This window comes from Carcharhinus amblyrhynchos, chromosome 34, assembly GCF_965287045.1.
Source record: "Carcharhinus amblyrhynchos chromosome 34, sCarAmb.v2.hapA, whole genome shotgun sequence".
Lineage (NCBI taxonomy): Eukaryota > Metazoa > Chordata > Chondrichthyes > Carcharhiniformes > Carcharhinidae > Carcharhinus > Carcharhinus amblyrhynchos.
Genome location: NC_137357.1, coordinates 14475135 through 14487834, shown reverse-complemented (window position 1 = coordinate 14487834; position 12700 = coordinate 14475135). Strand labels below are relative to the sequence as shown.

The 12700-nt window shown below is 46.8% G+C and overlaps 1 protein-coding gene across 1 annotated transcript in view; it reads right to left on the bottom strand.

Annotated features, from left to right (window-relative positions):
• Positions 1-12700, bottom strand: part of LOC145361154 (GDNF family receptor alpha-2-like) — a 255756-nt gene that overhangs the window by 41454 nt on the left and 201602 nt on the right. Inside the window, exon 5 of the mRNA XM_080216781.1 lies at positions 386-495. Coding sequence (XP_080072907.1) covers positions 386-495 — 110 coding nt within the window. The remainder of the gene's footprint in view (positions 1-385; positions 496-12700) is intronic.

The following is a 12700-nucleotide window of genomic DNA, read 5'->3' as shown; positions in this document are numbered from 1 at the left end:
AATGTTGTGCAAAGTACGATCCCACAGCAGCAAATGTGATGAATGGCCAGATAATTTCGGGGTGGCGGGGGCGGGGCGGGGGGGGGTGGTTGGTGGGGGTTTGGGTGGGTTGGGTGAGAGATGAAGCTATTTCTTCTTCATCTCCTGCAAGTAAATCTGAAGGCTACTGGAGATGTGGGACAGAGGGTGGACAAAGGCTGTTTGACACAGAAGAGTTGGTTTGCTTGGCTGGGGGGAGTTGGAGGGAGTTAGGGGTGGCAGGTGGCAAGGACGGAGAAAGGAGCACATTCCCAAGGGGAATTAAATCCAACTTGGCTTTGCGTCGAACTCAGAGGATTGAAACAAAAACTCACCCTGCCGGAGACCGGGAGGAGTCACCACTCACCTATGAGTCCTGAGTAGGACAGCAAACAAGCTGCATAATTTTCACGGAAACAGCCGCTCAGAGACTGGGCGGAGGGCTGGCAGTTTGACAGGAAGTCTGCCAATCGTGACCTGCAGATTGAAACAGAGAAGGAGTTAGTCAATGCACTGACCCGGGGGGGGGCTGTGGGGAGGGTTAGGTTTGAGATTCACACTTCACTGAGGAAATGAACAGGACACTGGCAGGAGCACGGAAGCCATCAAAACATTCACAGTGCAATGACACCCAGGACTGGCAGCCCGTGACGGTGCCACTTTATAGAGTCAAAGAGTTGTCCAGTGAAGAAAGAAACCCTTCGGCCCCCTGCACCCATGCTAGCAACCTGCATACTCCAAGCCCATTTTCCAGCACGTGGTCTGCAGCCTTGTGTGCTGTGGCCTTCCAAGTGCTCATCTGAATGATCCTTCAATGTTCTTGCCTCTCCCACCCGCTCAGTCACTACCCTCTGGGTGAAAGACATTTTCCCTCAGGTCCCCTCTTGCCCCTTACCTTCGATCCATGTCCCCTCACAAAGGGGAAAAGGTTTCTTCCTATCTGCCCTTTCTGTGCCCTTCAAACTTTTGTACACCGGGCTCACAGAAAATGGAAGAGCAGGAACCGGTTGGATGGCAGTAAAAAGGTGTCGCAGGCCAGCCGCAACTGAGCAAAGAGCTTGATGTTCCAGACAATGTGGTAGATCGCTAATTCTGTGAACAATTCACCCAAATTGGCACATAATTCACCGGAGGATGAAATAGCTCATATTCTCAGAGCACCCTGCCAATGTGAGAAGCATTTTAAATTAAGGCCCCTCTTTTACTGACCGTGGAATCTATTTTTGTGATGTTGGTTGAGGGATTGACATTGGAAAGAACACCAGGGAGAACTCTCCTGTTCTCACTCAAAGTGGTCCCATGGGATGCCTTTTCCATCTTACTGGGCAGATGGGGCAGTGAATAGCAGAGATATAGACAGAGAGAGAGAGAGAGAAAGGCCAAAAAAAATTGCTATGCATTTGTGTAACAACAGTCTCGAGATCTTAATGAGAGAACTCTCTGTGGTGTAAGTCCATCCACAGTGATGTTATGGAGGGAGTTCCAGGATTTTGATGCAGTGACAGTGAAGGGACAGCGATATATTTCCGAGTCAGTGTCGTGAGTGCCTTGGAAGGGATGGTTTTCCCATGCATCTGTTGCCCTCAAACTTCCAGGTAATAGATGTTTGGAGGGTGCTGTGTAAGGAGCCTTGGTGAGTTGCTGCAGCGCCTACTGCAGATGGTACACACGGATGCCATTGTGCGTTGGTGGTGGAGGGAGTGAATGTTTGTGGATGGGGGGCCAATCAAGCGGGGCTGCTTTGTCCTGGATGGGGTCAAGCTTCTTGAGTGTTGTTAGAGCCTCACCCATCCAGGCAAGTGGAGAGGATTCCTTCACACTCCTGACTTGTGCCTTGCAGATTGTGGACAGACACTGGGGAATCTTGGTGTGAGTTACCCTCCACAGTGTTCCTCATCTCTGACCTGTTCTTGTAGTCAGAAGTCTCACAACACCAGGTTAAAGTCCAACAGGTTTATTTGATGTAAACACCACTAGCTTTTGGGGTTTGCCCCTTCGTCAGGTGAGGTGAGGGGCAAACCCCAAAAGCTAGCGGCATTTGCTACCAAATAAACCTGTTGGACTTTAACCTGGTGTTGTGAGACTTCTTACTGTGTTTACCCCAGTCCAATACTGGCATCTCCACATCATCACTGCTCTTGTCGTCACAGGTTTTATGTGCCTGGTTCAGTGAAGTTTCTGGTTAATGGTAACCCCTCCCAGTACATTAGCAGTGTTGTAAATAAGAAGTTCAAAATTTTAGGACTGTTCATTTGAGGTCAAATGGAGGAATTCCAATCCTGCGATACAACAAATCTGGGTGGACTGGTTTGCTGTGGGGATGGTGAGGCCCAGATTGTTTTACTATGAATAAGATATTCCGAACTGTGCTGAGGGTGGTAGACTGTTCCTCTCAGTCTCACAGGGGGATGTTAGGAATGAAATGTTTTGTAAACAGTTGCACTTTAAGCTCTGAATGTGATGAAAGATAGGATGGAGTTTGTAGGCTGCAGTTGGGGTACGGTAGGCAAGGGGGATCTGAAGAATAGCGAATTTACATTTCTACCTGGATAAAAGGCTCATTTGAGTAATCTTGCCACGCAGATGGGCCTCGGCAATGGGAAGCTGTAATGACCTCATGTCCATGAGGTTGGCCTCATCGAGTTTGAGCTTCCCAATCGGGGAGTCTCACCTGGACAAAAACTGAGGACTCTGGGGGTTACTGACACTCCAGTTCCTACCTTTGGACCTAAAGCAGTCTTGGGAGTGGAATTGCGGCACAGTGGCACAGTGGTTAGCACTGCTGCTTCACAGTTCCAGGGACCCGGGTTCGATTCCCGGTTTGGGTCATTGTCTGTGTGGAGTTTGCACATTCTCCCCATATCTACGTGGGTTTCCTCCAGGTGCTCCATTTTCCTTCCACAGTCTGAAAGACGTGCTGGTTCGGGTGCACTGACCTCAACAGGCACCAAAGTGTGGTGACTAGGGGAATTTTACAGTAACTTCATTGCAGTGTTAATGTAAGCCTTACTCGTGACTAATAAATAGACTTTAACTTTTAACTTTAACTTCAATTGGATTTGTAAAGGAAGGCAATCAGGTACATGGACATCAGCCTCTGAGGAGTTATTTCAGAAGCTTTTGTAGGATTCGGTGATAGCCTTGTTCAAAGAGATCTGTGGACCTCACAGACAGAATCAGCCTTGAAGAATCTGAGAGAGAGGTAGAGTGAGAGCGAGCACAGGAATAGATTCCTCATGCAGAATGTGGATGGGAGTTTACGCTCGGAGTGATTAAACCAAGTTTGTGAGGATTTAAAATGGGGTCGGGAGATTCGCCTAGCTTGAGCTGGAGGGAGCAATCTTCAGGGTAATCCTCTCTGTGAACATCAATACGAGGATTGAAATTTACCCATCTGTAAAAGGGAAAAGGAAGTAAGCCATGTCTTGCTGAAAATAGCTATGGACTAGATTCTGGATAACTAAGTGCCTCAGGACACAGAGTGACCATGGAGAAGATTTCTTAAATTACAAGAGGGCTCCTTTCTGTAGAGTCTAAGTTGTGTACTAAATCATGGTTATTTGACTTTGCTTTTAAACTGATTGTTACAGTAAAAGCCTTAAAATTTGTTCAGTAAGTCTTCCAGTCGGTCATTGGAAATCCAAATATCTTCTGAAATTACATCTCCCTCTCTCTGCAGGCACAACAATAATGGTCGGGGATCTGGTGATGATATTACTGCTGAACATCAAGTGGGATTGCTGAGATCCTCTCTCATCAGCCACGGTCGTTGTCTGGTACTCGTGTGACGTGAGTGTTCCTGACGGAGCCTCTCTCCTGCTTTCTGTGGATATTGAAGGAGACGGAGCCGTGAGATCGTGAGCAGATTAAAAAGCCTCCGCATCAAAGGGAAGGGAAATCGTCAAAGTCAGCGGCTTAAAAAAGAAATGAGGGAGCTGAAACAATTCCAAGTTTTTTTTTTGTGGAAAGCTCTTCTCCAGCACAGGTGCTCCAGGGAACACATTTGTGGCAGTCTTATTCTGTCTACTTTTCACCTCCCGAGTGTTTTCGTCCTGCAGTTTAGCCAGCTGTGGCAGCACACAGCACTGCATTTCCACAACGACACAGGAGCTCCATTCACATCTGCGCCCAGAAACATTTAGTCCCAATGTGCTAAGACGGGACCAATTGCTGAAACGCTCCAACCCATCGGAGGGGATGCTGAGTCTTCCCCTTCGGGCAATTGCTCGGACACTCTGGAAACTCTCAGGTGCGACGTGTGCCTGATGAAAATGGCGTGTGCGCCGCTGGCTGGCCCAGGATTTGTTGCCCACCTCCAACTGTCCTTGAACTGAGAGACTCCCTCGGTCATTGCAGAGGAGCAGTGAAGAATTAATCACGTGGCTCTGTGGATCTGGAGTCACATATGTCAGTCTGGGTAGGGACAGGGATGTCTTGTTGAAGTTGTACAAGACATTGGTGAGGCCATACTTGGAATGCTGTGCACAGTTCTGGTCACCCAATTGGACAAATGATGTTATTAAACGAGAAAGAGTGCCGAAGAGATTTATGTGAGCAGACTGGGAATGGAGGGATACAAACGAATGGTCTGGTTGGACCAATGAGCAGCACAGGCTTGGAGGGCCGAAGGGCCTGTTTCCTGTGCTGTACTGTCCTTTGTACTAGCATGTCACCGGAACTTGAGTTATCAGGAGAGGCTGGATAGACTGGTACTTTTTTCTCTGGCGCGTAGGAGGCTGAGGGGTGATCTGATAGAGGTCTACAAAATAATGAGGGGCACAGATCAGCGAGATAGTCAATATCTTTTCCCAAAGGTAGGGAAGTTTAAAACTGAAGGGCATAGATTTCAGGTGAGAAGGGAGAGATACAAAAGGGTCTGGGGGACAATTTTTTCACACAGAGGGAGTTGGGTGAGTGGAACAAGCTGCCAGAGGGAGTAGTAGAGGTGGGTACAATGTTGTCTTTTAAAAAGCGTTTAGACAGTTACATGGCTAAGATGGGTATAGAGGGATATGGACCAAATGCAGGCAATTGGGATTAGCTTCGGGATTCAAAAAAAAGAGGGTGGCATGGACAATTTGGGCTGAAGGGCCTGGTTCCATGCTGTCAACCTCTGTGATTCTATGACTCCAAATCAGCAGTTTGGAGCAGATTGCCGGACAAGTGCAACTGAAGGTGCAACACGGTGACACAGTGGTTAGCACGGCTGCCTCACAGTGCCAGGGACCTGGGTTCGATTCCAGTCTTGGGTGACTGCGTGGAAACTGCATGTTCTCCCAGTGTCTGCGCGGGTTTCCCCTGGGTGGTCCACCAGTCCAAAGATGTGCAGGTTAGGTACATTGCTAAACTGCCCCTTAGTGTCCTAAGATGTGTTGATTAGGTGGATTAGCAGGGTAAATATGTGGGGTTACGGGGGGATCGGACTTGGTTAAGATACATTCCATTGGAGAGTCAGTGCAGACTCGATCGGTCCAATCGACTTCCTGCACTGTAGAATCATACAATCTTACAGTGCAAAAGGAGGCCATTTGGCCTATCAAGTTCCCACCGACCACAATCCCCCCCCCCTCAGACCCTATCCCTGTAACCCCATGCATTTAGCCGAACAAGTCCCCCTGACACTGATGGCCAATTTAGCATGGCCAATCCACCTAAACCCGAACATCTTTCAGACTGTGGGAGGAAACCAGAGCACCGGGAAGGAAACCCACGCAGACACGGGGAGAACATGCCAAGGCCGGGAATCGAACCCGGGTCCCTGGTGCTGTGAGGCAGCAGTGCGAGCCACTGTGCCAGCCCAGGGATTCTACTGTCGGGATTCCACAGTTCTTTCACCAAAATGGTTTGAAAATCATTGAGGAAGGAGGCTGGGCCCTCCTCCCCACACCCTCGCACAACCGCACCCCCCCCACACCCCTCCCATACCATTGCCTGGAGACATCAGTGTGACTCGGTTACCAAGGCTCACATTCTGAGACCAATGTTTATTTTCAAAATTCCATCCATAAAAGGCTTTTTAACTGCAGTCTTGATGTTGAATTTCCCTGGGACAGCCAGTTTATGGATAATTCATCCTCTCACTGAGAGTATATTACCTGTTTATTTACCACTCAGAGCTTTTTCCCCATGTTAGGGAAAGTGCAGTTAGCATAAACAGAGAAAGGGGGTCGGGGAGGGAATTATTTTTAGACCAGCAACAAGCCAGCCTGAATAACATTCAAACAGCATCTCTGACCAAGATAATCTGGGAGAGAAACATGCAGATGTTTGCACCATAGGAAAAGACAGGAATGGTTCTTTGACAGAACCCAGAGAAGTGTCACACATCAGAAAGGAACTTTGATGTTGGTTTGCATTTTCCGTGGCTGATTTGTTTGAGTTTACACGCACAGCACTGGGTGTGAAAGTTAGCGCTGGGATATCAAAGTACACAGCCTGATTTCGAAAAAAAAACCCACAGCCTTGATCAGTCTAATTGACGGGTGCTGAAATATCTTCAGGGAGACGACATCAACTACCAACTCTCTTTTTATTCCTCATCAAATCGGCGGACTGCAAGCCGTGAGGTGTCTTGGTCCTGGATAACTGTTTAAACCCCTTCCCTTACCTCTGCAGATTGCAAGGATCTAGGAGGGTAGTGAGGCTGGAGGAGGTTGCAGAGAAGGGGATAGGGAGTTCGCATTGTGCTGCGCAGGTTCATGAGAACATAAGAACTAGGAGCAGGAGTCGGCCATCTGACCCCTCGAGCCTGCTCCGCCATTCAATAAGATCATGGTTGATCTTTTCATGGACTCAACTCCACCTACCCGCCCGCTCACCATAACCCTTAATTCCTTTACTGTTCAAAAATTTATCTACCCTTGCCTTAAAAACATTCAATGAGGGAGCCTCAACTGCTTCACTGGGCAGGGAAGATTCACAATCATTTGTGTGAAGAAGTTCCTCCCCTAGTACGAGGGGGCATGTCTTCAAATTAAGGGGAACCTGTCCTAAATCTGTTCCCCCTTATTTTGAGGTCATGCCCCTTCGTTCCAGTTTCACCCGCCAGTGGAAACAACTTCCCTGCTTCTGTCTTATCTCTTCCCTTCATAATCTTATGTGTTTCTGTAAGATCTCCCCTCATCCTTCTTCGGGTGCAAGACCATGGAAGGACTTGATGTGAAGGATTCCAAATTAAACTGAGGTGTTGCCAACGTAATGTAGCATGTGGCAGTGAGGGGACCTGGATTCGTGTGAGTTCGGATGGTTGTGAAATGCAATCTGCTACAATCAGGTGGCACTGTACTATATTGGTGCAGATAATGGGAGCACTGTCACTGGTGAACATGCGGAGCAGCCCTCCTGTAAAAACATTTGGCAGTGAGGATTTGGCTTCACGCTGTGCACCCCTCCTCAGGAACAGTGCGCTCGAGCTGCGCTTCTATCAAAGCACCAAAACTTATCCCAAAGTACTCAGTTCATGGTTCCAGAACAAAAAGATCTCGGGGTGCATTTTCATAGCTCTTTGAAAGTGGAGTCACAGGTGGACAGAGTGGTGAGGAAGGTATTCAGCATGCTTGGTTTCATCGGTCAGAACATTGAATACAGGAGTTGGGACGTCTTGTTGCAGTTTTCCAAGACATTGGTAAGGCCACACTTGGAATACTGTGTACAGTTCTAGTCACCCTATTATAGAAAGAATATTAATAAACTAGAAAGCGTGCAGAAAAGATTTACTCGGATGCTACTGGGACTTGATGGATTGAGTTATAAGGAGAGGCTGGATAGACTGAGGCTTTTTTCCTTGGAGCGTAGAAGGCCGAGGGGTGATCTTACAGAGGTTTATAAAATAATGGGGGGCATAGATCAGCTAGGTAGTCAATATCTTTTCCCAAAGCTAGGGGAGTCTAAAACTAGAGGGCATTGGTTTAAGGTGAGAAGGGAGAGATACAAAAGTGTCCAGAGGGACAATTTTTTTCACACAGAGTATGATAAGTGTCTGGAACAAGCTGCCAGAGGCGGGTACAAAGATGTCTCTAAAAAAGGATTGGGTAAGATGGGTATCGAGGGATATGGGCCAAATGTGGGCAATTGGGACTAGCTTTGGGGTTTAAACAAAAAGAGTGGCATGGACAGGTTGGGCTGAAGAGCCTATTTCCATGCTGTAAACCTCTATGACATTTCTGTCCCACATTTAAGGACCAGGTCAGAAACCCCAAAGCATAATATGAAGTTAGATTAAACTGCAAGTGTTTTTATTTTGGCATTAGTGTGAGGATAAAGTGTTTCACTCCAGGCGTAATCCTATTGATGCACTGGAAAGCTTTTATCAAAACAAACTTTATTTACGATATAGTTTATGTGCACAGTGACACAGTGGTTCACACTGCTGCCTCTCAGCTCCAGAGACCTGGGTTCAATTCCAATCTTGGGTGTCTGTGTGGAGTTTTCACGTTCCCTCCATGTCTGCATGGGTTTCTTCTGAACTCTTTGGTTTCCCAAAGATGTACAGGTTTGGTGGATTGGCCATGCTATACTGCCCCTTCGTATCCCAGGATTTGTTGGTTAGCAGGATTAGCAGGGTAAATATGTGGGGTTACAGGGATAGGGCCAGGCTAAGATGCTCTTTCAGAGGATCAGTGTCGGCATGATGGGCCAAATGACCTCCTTCTGCACTGTAGGGGTTCGATGATTTTATGATAATGAATTAATTATCTTAACGGTTACCAGTTGAAATACATAAACATGACAAAATTCAATTCTTAACTGCTAATTTATCTCTATTGGTTCCAATTTAAGCAATATTCCTTTTACAGACTTAAATTCCTCTACAAAACCAGTTGGCAAACAACACAGGCTTCCATGTATTTTTAATTGTTCACAGTCCCAGAGCCTTTGAACCGCCCCCTCCACTCCCACAGTGAGAAATAGAGAAACAGAGAGAGAGACAGAGAGTGTCTTCTGACACTCAAACAGCAGCCTCCAAAGACAGTGAGAAAGAGAGAGACATCATGGTGGCACAGTGGTTAGCACTGCTGCCTCACAGCACCAAGGACCCAGGTTCAATTCTGGTCTCGGGTCACTGTCTGTGTTTGCACATTCTCCCTGTGTCTGCGTGGGTTTCCTCCGGGTGCTCCAGTTTCCTCCCGCACTCCAAGGATGTGCGGGTTAGGTTGATTGGCCATGCTAAATTGACCTTCAGTGTTAGGGGGACATGGGCTCAAGGAGATAGAACCTGGGTGGTATTGGTTTTGGTGCAGGCTCAATGTGCCGAATGGCCTCCTTCTGTACTATAGGGATTCTATGATTCTATGAGAACCATGCCCAAACCTGTCTGCTTTTCCCTGACACATGACCCTGTCTTTTGTCAATCAATCTGATCAAATCTTCCCTGAAATCCCAAGGGAAAACCAAAAATAAAAGAAAAATGCATTATCTCAGATTAAAACAAACAGCTACCAAGTGGTAGCCATGATTAATTATTCATCTGTATTCTCAGCATGAGCTTTGCCCGGTGTAGACAATACGGCACCAAGGAAACAGAGCTGAATTTTAAACATACCCCTCAAATGATAACAATAAATTCTTGAAGGCATTGTATCATCACATCAATCACCTTCAAATCGGCCAATTAGCCTACTCCTGCTGCCTTTGTTCTTCCGCTCTCTTATTCCTCGAAATGGCCCGATGTGTCCAACCTTTCCTCCGAAGACAAGTTTCGCCAGAGGAACCAGCCCTGTCAACCTTCTCCGTTTCCGACCCGATTCCCACCCCTCCTCGAGGAAGGGTAATGGAATGGGACACGGTACCCCAGGTGTGGTGTCACCAACACCTGCGCAGTTGTGGACAGACCTCCCTCCCCCAGTGAAGGGGCAAACGGACAGGAATGAACAGATTTGGAAAGTAGATGGCCTGCGGACAAGAGGGTTGTGTAAATAACAATAAATAACTTGCCATTTATCACAAATCAGGAGAAATGAGACATCAGTGGTGAGGGTGAATATGTGTACAAATTGAATATGAATGTGCAGATAGGATTAGCAGACAATCATCTGCTTTCTTTAATGATTTTTTTTTTCATTTTATGGCCATTGAAAGTAATTTTCCCAATTATACTCTGGTGTTGCATTAGTCTTTGAGTTATTCTAATTTGGACTCTATCAATTGACTGAAGCTGAGAGAACAGTATGGAAGAGGAATCATAAATTCTTTGATGCCAGCACTTCCATTTTTGCATCCAAATTGGTTTCACACAAGATCAGCTCACTGTGAAACAGAACAGCAGGATTTTGCGGGATTCATCATCACTTTCATTAAGCGCTCTTTCATCGGAAGATCATTTCACCGAGATAAAATTGTGTAAATGAGAGCAAGATTACTGACCCACATGTAATGGTGTTTTCGTAACATTTCAATTTTAAAACACAGGCTGAACATTGTGAGCTGGAAGGAGTCGGAGATAAGACAGTGTGAATTGTCAAGCGGAGACAATGAGGCGATGGCCACGCCCAACAGCAGAAAAATTGGGGCTCGTTTCCACCCATCCGTCATGTTGAACGCGTCTCATCGAACGATTCACATGTTATTGGCGTCATTTGATTCACGTCCCTCGGGGTTTGATTTCATCAAATCCCTTCAGTGCAGAAAGAGGCCATTCCCCCCATCAAGTCTGCACTGCCTCTCCGACAGAGTGCCTCAACCAGGCCCTCACACCTTCCTCCAAACTATCCCCGTATCCCCACATATTCACCTTGGTCAATCCACCTAACCTGTCCACCTTTAGACACTAAGGAGGAAATAAGAGTGGCTAATATTCTTCGCCAGCACTAAGTTAGACTGAAAGGAAACCAGAGTACCCATGCATTCAGTGACATCTTAAAGTCATAGAGGTTTACAGCATGGAAACAGGCCCTTCAGTCCAACTTGTCCATGTCACCCTTTTTTTTAAACCCCTAAGCTAATCCCAATTGCCTGCATGTGGCCCATATCCCTCTGGACCCATGTAGCTGTCTAAACGCTTTTTAAAAGACGAAATTGTACCCGCCTCTACTACCACCTCTGGCAGCTTGTTCCAGACACTCACCACCCTCTGTGTGTGAAAGAATTCCCCCTCTGGATCCTTTTGTATCTCTCCCCCCGGCCCTCACCTCCAACCTATGCCCTCTAGTTTTAGACTCTCCTACCTTTGGGAAAAGATATTGACCATCCAGCTGATCTGTGCCCTTCATTATTTTACAGACCTCTATAAGGTCATCCCTCAGCCTCCTACGCTCCAGAGGAAAAAGTCCCAGTCCATCCAGCCTTCTGTTTTGTTCTTGCAATAAGAATTTGGGAAGCAGGACAGCTGCACCCCAGTTCAGATTGGGAAATTTACTGGACATTTTGCCAACATCCCTTTGACCTTCCTTCTCCTCCAGGACCTGGGATGAATGTCACTGCAGATGCTTTTGCGAGCTTTTCCAAAGCTCCTCCAGAAAGGTGAGTTGTGGCGGGAAGGAGTCACGGATCTTTGGTTGATCTTCAGTTTATTGTTTTGGGGACCGCGTCTGTTTCGCACCAATTCTGGGTGGGTGAACGCGGTGGTAAAGGGGGAAGTGCTGGTGAGGTTGGGCGTGCAGCCCATTAAGTCAATTTGAATGCATGCAAATAGCCATCGTGCCCGTTTGGGGCGCGGTCCCGATCACAGCTACTTTCGGGCCTTGGTAAAGGGGGAACTGGCGTGGAGGCGGACATGGTCGCACTGTTCACCTCACACCCGACTTGACCAAGTTTTTGCACCCAAAAATGCGATGTTAAGATTGGGTCCTGTGACTCCATTGCCATTTGACCAAAGATGTGTGGAGGCTCATCTCATCCCGGTCTAAGGCTGTTCACCACGGTGTACTTTGTACTGCTGTCACCTGTCTCATGATCCTGCCATGTTATTACAATGCTATAACACTTACTTAACAATTACCAATTAAGCACCAATTACTCATAAATGATTTATCATGGGTTTCTTTATTCAGGTGAGAACAGTTATAAACATGTATAAAGGTTGAAAATGTCAGAGCTGTGCAGTTGTGCGCTGCTCAAAGCAACAGTGAAACAGAGACTGGATCACATGACACATTTCCATTCCCATGCTGTCAGCTGATAACCCTTAAAGACATATTCCAATACCCTACATGGGTCAGCAGAGATAATCATAATAAGGGCACAAAGAAAAATATCTCAGTAGATCTTTAAACAATCACTCTGACAAAAAAACTGATCTAGTTTTGGAAACAAACTGATTTTTATTTCCAAATTGTAAAGACCACAGGAAACAGGAACAGGAGTAGGCCGTTCGGCCCTTTGAGCCTGCTCCGCCATTCAACAGGATCATGACTGAGCCGCCATTCCTCACATCCACTTTCTGCCCTTTCCCCGGAAGCCAAGTTTCCCTTACTGATCAAAAATCTATCTATCTCAGCTTTAAATATACACAAGGATTCTAGCCCCAAACCTCTCTGTGCTAATGAGGTCCAAAGACTCTCAACTCTCTTGAGTGAAGGAATTCCTCCTTACCTCAGTCTTGGCACATCTTCTCTGAAATCCCAGGAGAGAAACCAAAAATAAAAAGTAATGCATTAACTCAGATTAAAACAGTCCAAGACCTTTCACCGAGATGGACAAGGGCAGTGGGCACAGGGGAACGCCACCACCTGCAAGTTTCCCTCAA